The 17,133-nt window shown below is 41.5% G+C and overlaps 2 protein-coding genes across 2 annotated transcripts; both read left to right on the forward strand.

Annotated features, from left to right (window-relative positions):
• Window positions 1-222: 222 nt before the first annotated feature.
• Window positions 223-3,056, forward strand: LOC101833780 (small proline-rich protein 3). Its single transcript, XM_005080251.3, has 2 exons — window positions 223-365; window positions 2,057-3,056. Exon 2 carries the CDS (start codon window positions 2,076-2,078, stop codon window positions 2,748-2,750), a length of 675 nt encoding a protein of 224 aa, XP_005080308.1. The 5' UTR covers window positions 223-365; window positions 2,057-2,075; the 3' UTR covers window positions 2,751-3,056.
• An 11,975-nt stretch (window positions 3,057-15,031) lies between these two features.
• Window positions 15,032-16,842, forward strand: LOC101834037 (cornifin-B). The gene is made up of 2 exons (XM_013120595.3): window positions 15,032-15,110; window positions 16,102-16,842. Exon 2 carries the CDS (start codon window positions 16,121-16,123, stop codon window positions 16,556-16,558), a length of 438 nt encoding a protein of 145 aa, XP_012976049.2. The 5' UTR covers window positions 15,032-15,110; window positions 16,102-16,120; the 3' UTR covers window positions 16,559-16,842.
• Window positions 16,843-17,133: the final 291 nt, after the last annotated feature.

Raw genomic sequence — 17,133 nt, forward strand, 5'->3', positions numbered from 1 at the left:
ATACCTCTTCATCCACTCCAAACACTGAAAAGCTGAACTGGATTAGTGGATAGGGTTGTTTCTAGTCCAAGACATCTATCACTTCCTTTTGATTTAATAAGTCACCTCCCAAGAAGCCTGATCCCCATCACAGCAGCCACACCATAAGAGGTGGACTATGGAGTCAGGCCAGGTGACATCACCATCAGACAGCAAGCATGAACACAATGTTAAACCACAGATTTTCATTTACAAAAGCTGGAATGAAGGCAGAGCAACCCCAACAATCCACTTCCTTAAGGAAGGGCTCATTTTTCTGTATAAAAATCCAGCTGGCCAGAGATCTCTCAACACATCCAAGAGTCCAGAGAGCCTCATCATCTGAGGTAAGACTCCCCACTTAGAACTTTCTAACAGCCATTCTGTGATGTAGGTCTTGTTTGGCAACTCTCGACCACCTAAAGGTTTGTCCTCTTTATTCTCACTGGAGATGTTTTACTAACCTCTCAAAGAATAGCTGTAGGACTGAGGATCAGAAAAGGGGGGTGATCTATAAAGAACAGCATTAACCTAACAGGAAGTCATGGGTGAAATGACAGAATGGCATTCTCTAATCTTGTTGAGAATTTTCGTCATCAAAGATACTTCTCTGTACATTTGGATGCTCAAATCTTAAAATCTTCTTTGCTCCATGAACCTATAATCCATCATGAATATAATACAGGGTTTACTGGAAATGGAAGAGTTGGGTTCTTGCTAGGATAAAGGAAGGAAGAAGATTTAGAAACTGGCAGAGGCATCAGGTGGGAAGCCACAGTGAGCTTGTGTGAACAAGCAGTGGTGCAGTGAGAACACACAATGAACAGATGTAGAGGAAAAGTGTGACTTGGGGCTCAAATGTGACTCCTGCAAGCATGAGGGGAGGTTCACAGGGAGCCTTCCTATGAGAGTTCCACTCTAGACATTTTTGCCCTATTACTCTCTGAAATGACAGAAAACCTAGGGACTCACAGCAATCCTAATCACTCACTATTGGTTGGTTTGAGTTGTTCTGCTCTCTTTATGGTCTGTACATAGATTTTAAAAAACACTATAGACGAAGGAATTATAAAAGGGCTCTAGTCACACAGATATGAAAAAATAATAAATTCAAAAGACGAGTAAAGAGGAAGGAATTTTTTTGGTTTTACGAGACAAGGTTTCTCTGTATTGTGTTGGAGGCTGTCGGTCCAGCCTGGCCTCAAACTCACAGAGATCCGCCTGCCTCTGCCTCCCAAGTGCTGGGATTAAAGGCGTGCACCACCACTGCCTGGCAAGGAAGGAATTTTCAATGTACCATTCTGCAGAAAGGGATACCAGCAGAGAGAAAAAACAAAGGTGTCCATGTGCTGGACTAGTACAAGGCAAGATCTTGAGAAATTCCTAACCTTTCTTCCCATTGGCCAAGACTTTCCCCCTTTACAAATACCCTGCACTTTTGGTTTAAGACATAGTCTTATCTAACAAACAATTTGCAGCTGGAGGCTTCCCCCTTTTCTGCTTGTGGTCTTAGTCACAAAGCAAATTGCCTGTAACTATCTATTTCCAGACAAGCAGCTAGCCAGAGTAGAATGGGTTCTAATGTCTCCTGAGATCTGTAACTGACGAATGTGAAGTGTGCCTCATAATGAAACTGACTATAGCTGGGCAGCGGTGGCCCCTGCCTTTAATCCCAGCACTTGGGAGGCAGAGGAAGGAGAATTTCTGTGACTTTAAAGCCAACCTTGTCTACAGAGTGAGTTCCAGGACATCCAGAATTGTTTCACAGAGAAATCCTGTCTCAAAAAAACAAAAGAAAGAAAGGAAGAAAGAAAGGAAGGAAGGGATCAATTATAACCATTTATTTCTTATACAGAGATGATCAAATTGCTTTAATCTTTCTTTTCCTTAAAAATAAGTAACATCTATAAAAGCAAGGTATGATTTTCATCCAGCTTAGGAAAATAGAAGCATCATTAATTTATAGGGGAAAAGCAATGAAAAAAATGGGATTCTACCAATTCCCTCAAAGATACCCAATCAGTTGTCCTGTCTCTAGGGTCAGCAGCCTTTGAAGCATGAGTTCCTACCAGCAGAAGCAGCCCTTTGTCGCACCTCCTCAACCTCAACAGCATCAAGTGAAGCAACCTTGCCAGCCTCCACCACAAGAGCAATTTGCTCCCATAACCACCACGGAGCCAAGCTGCACAGATGTTCCACAACCAGGAAACACCAAGATTCCAGAGCCATTCAACACCAAAGTGCCTGAGCCAGGCTATGTCCTTGGGCCAGATTATACCACAATGCCTGGGCCATGCTCTACCAACATCCCTGAGCCAGATTATACCACAATGCCTGGGCCATGTGATACCAACATCACTAAGCCAGATTGTACCACAGTTCCAGGCTCATTCTCTACCAAAGCCACTGAATCAGATTATACAGCAATGCCTGGGCCATGCTCTACCAACATCCCTGGACCTGGGCCAGCTTGCACCACAGTTCCCGAGTCATGTTCCACCAATAACACTGACTCAGGTTATACCGTGATTCCTGGGCCATGCTCTACCAATGTTCCTGAACCTGGCTATGTGAACATCTCAGAGCCCAACTATACCAAGGTCCCTGATCAGGGCTACACCAAGGTACCTGGCCAGGGATATTCTAATGTACCAGAGCCATGCCAGTCCAAGGTTACTGAGGTGTACCCTACAAATGTCACTCCAGAACTAACTCAACAGAAGACGAAGTAGAAGTAAGGTCCTTGAAGAGCCAACCACCCGCTGCTGAACTTCTTCTTGTCTGCTTCTGTCCCCATCTTCTAGGGACCATGTAGCGATATGTTGCCATACCCTCTATTGTATCCTAAGAATGTGTGCCATAGTGTCTTCCTCTATGCCCCCCCCAAGATGTCTTTAAAGCCTTGGAGTTAAGCAGAATGTCTCAGGACATTGAACGCTTTGATTCCTTGGAGCTTACCTAAAGCAGAACTATGGGATTCTCTATGGGAAAAAAATGCATGTTTTCTGCTTTGCCCCATTAAATTGCTTTTATCTCCACTTTTGCCTCTGTGTGATACATACTGAATTGTTCCCCTTCCTTTGCCTCCCTTTGTGAGTCAAGACCTACATAATGATAAGAATCACTATAGATGTAGTCTTATTAGCATTAACTCTGTCACAGTGCACTCTCAGGAAGCTGTGAGGACACATTAGGAGGCTCTCATGGATGAGTGTTCACGTATTGTTTACTGGCACTCAAAGCCTGTCACTTTGGAAAACTAGTTTGAACAAGGTCTTACTTCTGAATTTGACTGAGCCATACCTAACCACTTTCTCTGCCCTAAGTGGCTACCTCTCATTCTGCTGTACCTAGAAGTCAAGATTCACTGTGTGCACTTCAATATCAGTTCTCCTTTTTGTTCCCTCATTTTCCCTTTTAGTTGGCCCTGATACATATCAATCTGCTCTTTCCCTGCACATTTCTACACACTCTCACGACCAACTACACAAATTCTACCCTCATTAACTCAGGCAATGTTCCCTTTATCCAGACACCCATCACATAAGGAATCCTGAATCTGGGGACATGAGATAAAAGAATGCTTAGTGCATACCTTGGAGAGATCTGTTTCCTATAGAGATCATGATATTCTGTGTCCTTATCATGCAAACATGTACACACTATGTCCTTCCTCTGCATATCCCACCCTCCTTCTTAATAGTCTTGTCTATTGAGGAATAGTGCACAGAACATTTTATCCATTGATTAAAACAGGGGGTGAGCTTTAAGCGATGACATGGACTCCCCAATTCAAATGAGGGAATAAGTATGTACAAAGTTAGGAAAGTGCAGGACACTGCGTTGTGAAGTTCCAGGAGTGAAATGGGGACTAGAAGAACACTAAGTAAGCTGTTCCATGGTTCCATGAAAGAAGATAAATATGCCTTTGCCTCACACCTAGAGCTTAGAGTCTCAGCTCCCTGCTGTCACCCACAATGCTATCTTGGTTTCAGGAATGACAGATGAGTCTGTTTGCAGAGGAAGAGGTAATGGAGAGCCATCTCCAGAAGCAGAGGAAAACTGCAGCTGTCCCCAGGGAACAGGCTGTGTTTTTGGAAAGTTCCACTACATCATAGGTATGAGTCAGGCAACAAGCAGAAGCACCATGTTAGACAAGAACTTCAAGTAGGTTTCACAAGAGTTCCTGAGACATATGAAAGCTCAAGGAGAAAACTCACCGTCCAAATCATCACAAGGGGATGAGAAGTCATTAGACAGGCAGGAGAAGACATCACCTCTCATATCTGTTAGGTACATACATGCTGAGGTGACTTCATATCACCACTGGTTTCAACGGTGGAAAAGTCTAGAGATGAGTGCAGGATGAGTCACTATTAAATAAGACAATGCTAAGTGCAAATGCACACTGTGTGCTACGCAACTGTGGTGAATATAGAATAATGTACTTTTGTTGATTTATCATTTGGAGCTTTCAAAACATTTTATTACATATTATATATATAATACACATACACGTGTGTGTGTGTGTTAGCTGAAGTGTACAGTTTTGTGGCATCAACTTGATCTGCAGTGTGTATCTTTGTTAAAATGCATGCAAGTGAGTTTACAAAACATGAAAATCTCTAATGTTAATTTCAGCAAAATATAAATGGTGGTTGCTCCTGTCAAGTCTTTGTTAATGTTCACTTTTGTCTGTCTTTCAGAAGAATTTGCATCATGTGATGCTCCCTTGTACTTTGTTTGTGACTTTTATTATGATACTTAATATAAGACCACTGAGTTAGCAATTAGATAAAGAACACACATGTGTTTGGCCTTTTCAGAACCATTCCTAGATTTTTCAGCAGAGATCACCTATGAGGAGCTCAAGCACTCTTCTGGAGTCCTTACTGAAAGAGTCCCTAGTAGCTTTCTTTTCTACACACCTGTTTTGATTATTACATTTTATTTGTCATCTGTGTATATGCATGTGGATGTATGGGCCCCACACAGTGTGTGGAAGTCAAAGGACAACCTTCAGAAACAGGTTCTCTTCTTCTACCATGTGGGAACCAGACATCAAACTCAGGTTATCTGCCTTGGTGACAAGTCAGCCCCTTTACCCACTGAGCTTCTCCCTAGGCATCCTCCCAACTATGAGTCTCAGTCTTCTCTTGTGGAACTGGGAAGACCCAACAGCCACTGAAACTAGCAGCCCCAGAATTTCCAGCTCAACCAGCTGGCCAGGCTGTTTGTATAGAGCTCCTTCATTTTGATTAAACTGTGACAATTGCGTAGCTAAAGTGGTTATGCTTCTCTGGATTATTGTCTTCTCTGCCCTATTAACTCCCCAATGGCTAGGGAAGAAGTTTACCCATCCAGCTATCATTCCTTAACTGACTACTCCCTGGTTACCCCAGCACTGACCAACTGCAAACCAAAAGGGGGAATTTACAGTCTCCTTCCCACACCACTTTCTGTGAAAGCTGGGAGAAAGAACCCCACTATGCCACATGGACCTGAATACTCCTCAGAACTCACCCCTTCCTCCCACTGTGTTGCTGTCTGTATGTCTGAGACATTAACACTCTTCTCATAACTTTCATACTCCAAAATATAACCTCTTCTCAGTGTCTCCTAAAAACCCCAAACTCAAATCATTCAGGTTTGTTCTCTCCCATCAGATTTTTCTTCTGTGTTTAGTAGATTCGCTCCTGCCCCAGTGTTACACTAATGTTTGAAGGGAAAAGTGCTGCTTCTGCTTGAAAACCCTGAACTTCAAGCCAGCCATGTGTACACAATTTGGCAAATAACAGGTTGACATTTCAGATCACTGGATCACTATCTTATTCTACATAAAAACAAATGACAACTGTCCCCCACCCCATGCCTCTGCTTTGTTCTCCACATCTCTCTTTCCTCCTCCTTCTGGGGCCATAACCTCAATGGCTGGTTTTTTTAGTCTATTTTCTGGCTCAGGTAAAAGTAGTTACTGAAGCAATTTCCAGCGCATCTGTATTTCTGACTGAGAAAATCTTTAGGTAAGTCTAGGTCAATCACTCTCCCTAACTAATCCCTAGCTCAATTTTCCAAGATCCATCCCCTCTTCCCTGCTGTGATCCATTGTGCCCTAGAGTTGATCTCCTGCCTCATATTCACCATCTCATAAACTTTTTAAAAAAAGATCAACCACCTAACCTAAGCAATTGATCAAATGCGCCACAACCTATAGCAAAGTACTTACACCTCCCACACTGCCCTCACCAAACTTATCCCTGGATTCACATGGATCTCTCCTGGCTTGCAGCCCATGAAGGCAGAGATCTTTGCTGTCTAGCTCAGGACTCCTCTGTCAACTCAGAGCCCAAGCCACTGCCCAACAAATGGCTGGGTCATTTAATGTTGGCTGAAGTGATGAGAGGTTTATCCCTTTGCTGAATAATGTAGAGGATTTGATGACAGTGTCTGCACTACTTTTTTTTAGGAAGGTCCCTCCTATACTGAGAATGCCCTGGAGCCCAATTCTTCCCAACCTCACCACTTACTCTCCTGCCTGACAAATTGAGTTTGACCCCTGGAACCCACACGAAAGAAGAAAAGAAGCAACTCCTGTGTGTTTTCGTCAGGCCTCCACATGGTCAACATGGCATATGCACACACACAACAAAAGAAATATTTTTTTAAAGTTACGAGTTATTTTTATGTTTGTGTCTGTGTATTGTGTGTGTGTGTGTGTGTGTGTGTGTGTGTTCAGGTGGTGTCACTTGAGGTCAAATGAGGGTATTAAATCTCTTTCAGCCACAGTTACAGGTGGTTGTCAGCTGCCTGGTGTGGGTGCTGGGAACCAAACACATGTGTGCTCTGGAAAAGAGTAAGCACTCTTAACCATTGGGGCATCACCCCCCCAGCCCCACAATTCATTAAAGCAACTTAATGGGGGAAGAGTTTACTTGGGTCACAATTTCAGAAGGTATAGTGTATTATAATGGGTTGTTTCCATTGTGGAAGGAGCATGTGACAAAGCCCCTGATGTAGTAGCAAGATTAGGAAGCAAAGAGATAGAACAAAACCAAAAGAGGATGACATAACCTTCCAAAGACCCTTTGGTAGCCTATGTCCTACAGCTAAACACCACATTCCAAGAGTTCTACAGTCTCCCAAAGTCATGCTACTAGCTGGGGATCAAGTGTTTAAACGCTTGAAATTATGGGAGATATTTCACATTCTACCTCTGCCCCTCATGACCATCCTGGAATGAAAAATGCATTCGGTAAAACTTCACATTTTCATACAGTCTGTACTGCATAGTTTTATGTCAACTTGACACAAGCAAAGTTATCAGTGAGGAGGGAACTCCAGTTGAGAAAATGTCTCCCTAACATTTAGCTATAAGTCATTTTCTGAATTAGTAATCAATGGGGGAAGACTCAGCTCATTGTGGGTGTTGTCATCCCTGGGCTGGCAGTCCTAGGTTCTATAAGAAAGCATTCTGAGTGAGCCATGAAGAAAAAGCTAGTAAGCACCACCCCTCCATAGCCTCTTTCTCACCCCCTACCCACCTCCAGCTTCCTGCCATGTTTGAGTTCCTGTTCTGAATTCCTTCAATGATGAAAAATGAAATGGAAGTGGAAGCCAAACAAACCCTTTTCTCTGCAAATTGTGTTGGCCATGGTACTTCATGATAGCAATAGAAATATCATCATAGCAATAGAAATCCTGCCAAAGACACAGTCTTAACTATCATAATACTGTTCAGAAATACAAAATAAAAATTTTCTTTTAAAACTCAACGCAGTAGCTTAACTTTGAGCATCTATAAAATAAAAGCAAGTTATTTACATGCAGGAACAGCACCACACATGGACTCTATCCTGTACCTGCCCTATTTGATACAGGTATGCATGCAGCTTTTCCTTGCAAAGATTATAAAGACCGTGTGTGTGTGTGTGTGTGTGTGTGTGTGTGTGTGTGTGTGTGTGTGTGTGTGTGTAATATTCTCCTATATCCTGGGGGCTCCATTATAGGTTGGGCTTCATCCTCAAAGCTTCATACATTGTCCTGTTAGGACCTCTTTAAGGAGGATCCGACCCAGGTACATAACACCTGCTTTCACCTGTTTTTATATTGCTGGTCTTCTGGAGCCTTTAGTGCAATGACCTCTTAACTTGCATTCTACAGCACCATCTGAATCATTCCACCACTTCCCGTTTTCTAAAAAGGCCTATAGATGACACTTTCTTTTTGAAGAAAACTTTTTCAAATACATTCACATATTTTATCTGAAACTTTTTCCATACATTGTATTTTGACTGTTTTTTCTCTTCCCCCAACTCCTCCCATATCACCCTGTCGTACTTAGGGTTTCAATTTCTGTGAAGAGACACCATGACCATGGTAACTCTTATAAAGGAAAATCATTTAATTGAGGTGGCATACATTTTCATAGATTTAGTCCATTATCATCACAATGCAACATGGTGGCATGCAGGCAGATGTGGTGCTGGAGAAGGAGCTGGGAGTCCTACATCTTGATCTGCAGGCAAAGGAAAGTAGTCTGAGACACTGTGTATAGCTTGAGCATAGGAGACCCCAAAGCCTACCCTGACAGTGACACAATTCATCCAATAAAGTCACACCCCTAATAATAACACTCCTGTGAGGTCGTCAGGGTCAACTTCATTCAAACTACCACATTCCACTCCTTGGCACCTATAAGCTTGTAACAATATCACAATGCAAAATGCATTTAGTCTAACTTCAAAAGTCTCCATAGTCTGTAACAGTCTCAACAATGTTTTAAATTCCAAAGTTCAAAGTCTCTTCTGCAATCCATGTAATCTCTTAACTGTGATCTCCTATAAAATCAAAATCAAATAACAGATCACATACTTCAAATACACAGTGGCACAGGATATCCATTACTGTTCCAAAACAAGGGTCGGGAGCCAGGTGAGGAATTACTGGATCAAAGTAAGACCAAAAACTAGCCTGACAATTTCCACACTCTTCATCTCCACGTTTGATGTCACAGATCTCCAACTCCTTTTAGTTTTGTTGATTTTAACACACTTCTCTCACATGGGCTGGTTGCACTCCCTGTTAGCAGCTTCCCTCACCAGGTATCCCATGGCTCATGCATCTACAACATCTTAGGGTCTCTGGATTTCACTGTGCTTTGTATCATAAATAAGTTGTTCCATTAATAGAGCCTTACTATTAACCTGTGGAGAGTAACCAATAGCACTGGCAATAAATTGTGGCACCCCTTTAGACAATGACTCAGATATATAATCTGTTCCCTGGCACAGAAGGTTTTACTTGGTGTCATAAGATGCTTAGTTGGTCCTGTAGTTAGGGGCCCCTCAGATAGACCCACATACACAATTATCTCCCACATTCAGAGAGCCTTCCATGGGAGTCCTTACTTGGTGGGAGGATTGAATTGAGGGTGTGTAAAGGGAAGCCTTTTCCTTGTCTCTGCTTGGTTTTTCCCCCTTGCCAGTCGCCTGGACTCTGCCACATTGTAGTCCCAAAAGAACACACAAGACGCTGTATTAATTATGAAGCTGTTGGCCTTGCTTGTTTCTTACTGGCTAACTCTGACGTAAGTATTTATCCCATAATTGCTAATCTAAGCATTTCTCTTACCGGAGAGGTTTCCAGGCTTCCTACCCCATGGCGATACATCTTGACTCTCTGAGTTTCTCCTGTGTTTCTCCTACCCAGAGTCCTCCTGGATTCCTAGTCCCACCTATCTTGGTTCCCTATTGGCCAACAGTGCTTTATTGACATATACAAAGGACTTCCCCCATCAAGGGTGGACTGTGGGTTGTGAAAAGAACGGGAGTAGGGGTGGGAGAGAGAACTGTGGTTGGAATGCAAAAATGAAATTTAAAAAATAAACATAATAAAAAATAACTCAAAAAATAAGATGCCTAGTTGGGGGGGGCACTATTGCTCCAATAATATGCTGTCTCCATTTTAATTTCTTTCTTAGGTGTCTATATTTCAGGGAACTTCTATAGTAGTAAGCTTCCATGTGGATTTTCAATAGGTTTTTAATGTTAGTTGTCCCTTCTCCACATCCCCTCCTTTACCTTTCTTTCCCATCCTCTCTCTACTTAATCCTCATATTCTAGTTGTTTTTCTCTTCAAAACTCTATATTCTATTTTGTCTTCCTTGAATATCACCTCTTCCTCACCCTGGTTCCTTACTAGCTACCTAACTTCTGAAATTACTCAGACTGAAACACACATATCAAAAGCTTAAAAGGTAGCATTCATGTAAAAGAAAAAATATTTGTCTTCTGGGGTCTGAGCTGCCTTACTCAGGATGACTGTTTCTAGTTCTATCCCTTTACATGAAGATTTAATAATTTCATTTTATAATCAGATAAATAATAACCCATTGTGTAAATGTGACACATTTTCTTTATCTATTCATCGGTTGATGGACAGCTAGGCTGGTTACGATTTCTGGCTGTTATGAATAAAGCAGCAAAGTATATAGATGAGTTTCTCTGTAGTAAGATGCAGAGCCTTTTGCAAATGCCCAAGAGTAGCACAGCTGGATCATGAAGCAGACTGATTTTCAGCTTTTTGAGAAAACTTCACACAGACTTCCACAGTGGCCATACCAGTTTGCACTTTCACCAGCAATGAATAAGTATTCCCTTTCCCTCCATCTTCATCAGCACATGCTGTCATTTGTTTTATTTATGTTGGTCACTCTAACTGAAGTAAACTAAAATCTCCATGTAGTCTTAATGTGCATTTCCATGATGGTTAAGGATGCTGAACATTTTTTAAGTGTTCCTTTGCCATTTGTCTTTCTTTCTTACTTGCTTACTTTCTTTCTTTGACTTTTTATTACATTCTATACCCCATTTTTTAGTTAGGTTGTTTGTTTTCTTGGAGTTCAGTTTTTAAGTTTTTTTGTGTATTGTAGACACTAACCCTCTGTCAGATGTATAATTGGTAAAGACGTGTTTTCCATTCTGTAGGCTGCTGCAGTGCATATACAGGAGCCTTTTTAGTTTCATGCAGTCCCATTTATTAATTGTTAGTCTTAATGCGTGTGATATTAGTGTCCTATTCAGAAAGTCATTTCCTGTGTCAATGAGTTCAAGCCTAACCTCCACTTTCTACTATCAGATTGACGGTATCTGATCTTATGTTGAGGAATTTTATCCATTTGGTGTTGTTTTGTTCAAGGTGAAAGATACAGACATATCTTCATTCTTCTACATGCAGCTGTCCAATTTGACAAGCACCATTTGCTGAATATGTCTTTATTCAGTGCATGTTTTTGTTTTTTATTAAAAATCAGGTATCTGTAGATTGTTGAATTATATCTTATCTTTATTTCTATTCCATTGATCAATGTGTCTGTTTTTATGACAATTCCATGTTGTTTTATTATTATAGTCCTGTAATACAACTTAAAATCTGATATGGTTATACTTCCAACAGTTATTTTGTTATTCAGGATTGTTTTAGCTATCCTGGTGTGTGTGTGTGTGTGTGTGTGTGTGTGTGTGTGTGTGTGTGTGTGTTTCTATATAAAGAATTTTTTTCAATTTCTAGAGGAATTATGTTAGATTTTTGATGGGGATTGCATTGAGTCTCCAGATTGACTGCTTTTGGTAAAAATAGCCATTTTCACAATATGAATCTTCTTGAACTTTTTCATTTATCTTTTTATTCTAGTTAAGGCTAGTTATACTATGTTGCATTGCAAATCATGGAAGCTCTTACTGAACCTGAATAGCAAAGAAAACAAAATAGGTGTCAGGTGGCTACTACTAAATGATATATTTGATCATTTTCCAAGTATTCAGTTGCCATCATACCAGCATCCCCATTTTTATGACTTTTCATATACTTGTCATACAATATGTAACATAACTGTACTGAAAAAAAGGAGTGTTTTTTTCTTTTTTTTTCTTTTTACAAAATCCATACTTCTATGTTGATGACTGGGCTGATCCAAGATTTCTCCCGAGGTTCCATGTATGGAGAAGGAAAACAACTCCTTCTCTAAACCTAGGAATAGGCTTTACAGAACCAGAAATAGCCTGGGGCCAGGGCCTTGAGAGAGCCAGGCTTTAGATACTGAGAACCATGCTTAGCTAGCGTTGGTAGTCTCAAGGCTACTGTGTGCTCCATCTATAGTATTCTTGAGATACTCTGTGTTCCCTTGCACAATATTTCATGATTTTCTTCCTTCCGACTTCATCCCATTGTATGGTAGTTTCTACTGTCCCTCCCATTTCTGCCTTGGAAATAGTGTATAAGATGTTGTATTTTTTAATAAGCTACCTTGTCATAAGACATAGCTTGTGCAAGACCTCCTAATTCCAAACTTTCTATTCCCTTATCCCCTGATCTCTCTCTCAGGACCCTGTCAATATTCCAGGTCAATTCTATGTTTAACAAATTAAGTAACTCACTGGTCCTATTATCATATGAATACTAAAATTAAAAAAGTTTGCTAAAAATAATTATTCAATAGGTAAACCTCCATATTAAAATGATTTTAGATGTGAGTTTAATCCACTCGAATATGTAACTCTTCATTATAGAATAGAAACTCTCACTCTCAAAAACAAAAACCAAACATTAAGGAACATGACATTTGGGCAACTGGAGATGTTTCTTTAGCACACTCTCATAAAGATTGTTTAAGCATATTCATAGTACCTGTGGGAAGGTAAACCATTGTGTTCTGAGAGTGACTAGCAGGTTCTGCTGTGGCCTCTGTCTCAGCCCTGGTGCCACTGGAACTTGTCAGGCAGCTATAGCATTTGCTTTGGGATTTGCTACTTGAAGGATTTGTTTCAGATAGTGTCTAACATCGAACATTCTGCCCTCATATACTCCAATGGCTTCAGTTGTGGGGGGTGGGGTCTATCCAAACACCACTTCCTGGAAGAATATTTACAAATATCATTACTTCCTTGGTGTTCCTAATTGCTTACATTGATATCTTTGTCCTGATAGCATTAACTATAAAGCTCTCAAGCCCATCAATTTTTTTTATTATTTGTAATAGATTTCTGGCTTCTCCTCTAGTATGTGTAGTCCAAATGATTCAATACCTTTGCTGTTTTTCACTAAACCATCCAAGGCCAAGAATACTACCTGATGCTCAAAACTTCTTTGAATGAATAAACCAGGAGAACTCGTTTTTAATAGAGCTAGTGAACTCTGAAAATTTTCCATTGTCTCCCACAACCCACTATAACTGCAAGAAGCATCACTAATGCCAAGTACACGCCCCAGGAGGGAGGTTTCAGGACATGTCATTACCTGAAGCTCCATAACTCACTCTTTCATAAGCCTCACATTTGGCTTGGCAGTTGCCTGATCCTGCTCAGTCTTGGGAGATTCCATGTGTCACCATTTGGTGTTGCAATCTCCCACAGCACAGAGTCTGAGATCTTGATGGCTAAGAGCAATTTCATTGTGTTTTGAATTTGACAGTAGATGGGTATTGAATAAATTAGAATTTTCTTTAATGAAGTAAAAAAAGAAATGGAAATTACGTAACATATCCTTACTTGGTTCTACACTAGATTATTTTTATGTTTCCATGGAGAGAGTTAAACAGATGGGGTGAAAATGAACACACAGAGAATAGGCAGCTTCTGTCTGAGAAAGAATTCCTCCATGATGATTTCAAACAAGAGTCAACTAAATATGGTTGTTTGTCCCAAAGATCTTTTCTCTTACTACCTAATACTATTTGCTTACATTGAACTTTATGGTAGACAAAAGAAAATGAATCATTTTTTGATGAAAATTTCAAGATTTTAATCTGTAGTCCTTAACTTTTATATCAAATTAACTGTTTTTGTTTATTTGAGGATTTGTTGCATACAAAATTATGTATTTTCTTTGCATAATGGTGTAGAAAGAGAGACTTTGTAGTGAGTCACAATTTTCTGGTAAGGAAAGAGGAAGTGAGGTGAAGCAGCCTGTGCCATAAAGGTGGATATTGTATGAGATGAAACCATCTTCACAGGTTAGGTAAGTGTTGTCCTAGCTTAGGAGAGAAACTTCTATCAAAGAAGAAACCCCTTGTTTACACAGTCCCTTCATCCTGTAAGACATGACTGAATTTGAGAAAAGATGATCTTCTTTCCAGGCTCTGCTGAACTCTCCCCTATATACCCTATGCGTGCCCTTCCTAGACTTTATGATTAGGCTCTTCAAAGGTCCATCACCATGAAAGGCCACTTTGCTACGCCCCACCAATATACTGATCTCACCTCAGTTTCCATCCCCACTGTAACCATATGCCCAAGTATTTGCTGCACTAGACAGGAAAAGTAGCTGAAATAGAAGAACCAAGTCACTTTGGACCTGAAACCGAATTGTCCTCTTACTTTACACAGGTTAGAGTTTCTCTTCTGTATTAGAGATTTCCAGCCTTGTGCCTTTTATTTTTGTACCATTTCTTGGAAAAGGGGCTCTCAAGATTAAAAACAACAACAATGAAAAAAAAGAAAGAAAATCACTTCGGAGTTTTTGTCTGTTTGCTTGTTTATATTTGTTTTGTTTAGCTTGCTTTTGGTCTTACGTTCACTAAGCATTGGATAAGTAGAACTATGGTTTAAATTATCCCAAGTAGAAGAAAGCAATAGCATTATGCCCATTGCCTCCCAGAACAACCAGAAGCACCTCCTGGTCATCCCTTGCCCACCACGCCCACCAAAGATTCTAGTCATCCCCATAAACTCATCTAAACTGAGGCTCTACTTATGACACCGGTAAGACCGGCTTTCTGATGCCTGGTTTCCTGGATTTCCCATAGCATCCTCCCTGTTAACATCACATGTAAAGACGGCGGGGGGGGGGATTCATCAGGGTTAATGCTTAGATGGCATAATTGTCAGCACGTGAAAAAAATCACATTGCTAGGCTGAACCAATAAGTGGGTGAACCACCTAGGATGAATCATGTCTGACAGGTAATCAAGTAAGATGCTGTGATCCCAAAGGCTCTCGTTCCCTTGAGGCAGGGCTTGTTCGCTCTATAAAAAGCCAGCATGAAGAGGATCCTGCACCAAATCCCAGCAGCCACACTGCCTCTTCTCTGTATACCAGGTAAGCTTCGCTAGTTGGATACTTTGCCATTTACTTTACGCATTTATGTGATGTTTTACTGTAGACTCAGTTGCATTTGGGTATCTTTTGTTTCTCCTCTTATTGAAATTTAGTCATAGTTATAATGCAGATGAGTCACCTGCTTATAAACCCTAGAAAGTTTCTTTTAAAAGTAATCATGATGAAGGAACTTTAGGCATAACTGGTGTGACCCACCTATCCTTGCTGTGTCTGTGTCTGGGTAAGAACACAAGCCTGACACACTTCTAGTGACACCATTTCTTTATCTACAATTTTAACGCTGAGAATTTTATTCTTTCAATAAAAACATTTGTTAAGAGTTTGCGGTATCTGGTGTTTTGGACTGTAAAAGGTAATTTAGACAAAGGAGATTTTTTTCTATAAACCTGCATCTGTCTCACTTAGAAGAATAAGAATTAAAGATAATCCTGCGAGGAGTCAGTGCCAGGAGACAAGTGCAAGTGTGATGGCAGTTTGGGAAGGCAAGAAAAATTTCTTCAGTGCTCGCTCTAGGAAAGCTGTCTAAAACTGGCATAGCAGGTGATCTGTGGCAGCTAAGCAAATGTGAGCAAGCCGGCGTGAAAGCATTTCCTGGATGAAGGAGTGTGTGAGCCACATGTGATGAGACATTCTGGAGTGGCCACTGCTGAAGAGCAGTGCGCTGTGAATACTTTATTGTCTTTATTTTCTGCGTGTCATCACATTTACATATGGCCCATCTCATCAGTCGCAGACTTCTGCTAAAGCCCTCTGCTGTGGTGCTAGCTGTGTCTCATGATAGGTAGGAAGAGGGGAAAGCCAGAAAGACCCTTTTTTTTTCAGAACCAAACAGATCACCTTTAAGGACCTCCACGGCAAAGTGCCCTCTATGGTAGAGAGAGAACCTCTACTTCTTCAGACATTGGAAGTGGTATTGGCAGTGGTTTCTTGCAAAGTCATTCCCTTCATAAATCGTCTATTCTGTGTCTAGGTCCGGCCATCTTTGGAACATGAGTTCACATCAGCAGAAGCAGCCCTGCACAGAACTTCCTCAGCTGCATGAGCAGCAAGTGAAACAACCTTGCCAGCCACCACCTCAGGAGCCATGTGTCTCCCAAATCAAAGAGCCCTATGACACCAAGGTTCCTGAGCCCAGCTACCCTAAGGCACCTGAGCCCTGCCACACTAAGGTTCCTGAGCCCAGCCACCCCAAGGCTCCTGAGCCCTGCCACCCCAAGGCTCCTGAACCTAGCCACCCAAAGGCTCCTGAGCCCTGCCACCCCAAGGCTCCTGAACCCAGCCACCCCAAGGCTCCTGAGCCTTGCCACCCCAAGGCTCCTGAACCCAGCCACCCAAAGGCTCCTGAGCCCTGCCACCCTAAGGTTCCTGAGCCCTGCCCCTCAACTGTCACTCCAGTCCTAGCCCAACAGAAGACAAAGCAAAAGTAATGTAGTCCAAACTGTGCCTTGGAGAGATGACCACCACGTGGTTGCTGAATTTCTGTTTGAGCATACCATGCCTTTACCTCACTGTCTCGCCTCTCATTTATATCTTAAAATGAGGTACTACAAAGATTTTTTTAGCCTGTAAATGTGGGGCATCTGAGTCTCTGAATTCAACTGAGAACTTTGTTCCTGAGCTTGTGTGTCCACTGAAAACACTTCTGAAGAGGGACCAAGTTAAGAGTGATTCAGTTCTGTTATGTCCCCATTAAATTTCCTTCCACGCCTAACTATATGTTGTTGTCTGACTCAGTGACTTCTTCCTTTCCTCTGTGACATGGGAGGGCACAAGGGGATTTCCTCCAGTTGACACTTGATCCTGGCACTAACATCTGATCCTGGCACTGGAGGAAGGGAGGCAGGCTCCTCCCAATGAGGATGACTAGGGTGCCAAGGAAAGTTATGTAATGCCATCAGAGACTTTTGCCTTCAACACCCAGGATGAGAAGAGGATTCTCCTCTTATAATTCAGTGAGTCACTCTGGAGTTTAACTACTACCTGCCCAAGTTGACTCTGTTGT

The sequence above is a fragment of the Mesocricetus auratus genome, unplaced genomic scaffold (assembly GCF_017639785.1).
Source record: "Mesocricetus auratus isolate SY011 unplaced genomic scaffold, BCM_Maur_2.0 Super-Scaffold_100009, whole genome shotgun sequence".
Lineage (NCBI taxonomy): Eukaryota > Metazoa > Chordata > Mammalia > Rodentia > Cricetidae > Mesocricetus > Mesocricetus auratus.

Coding starts and splice junctions, on each gene's coding strand:
- LOC101833780 (XM_005080251.3), top strand. CDS start 2,076: ATGAGTTCCTACCAGCAGAAGCAGCCCTTTGTCGCACCTCCTCAACCT.
- LOC101834037 (XM_013120595.3), top strand. CDS start 16,121: ATGAGTTCACATCAGCAGAAGCAGCCCTGCACAGAACTTCCTCAGCTG.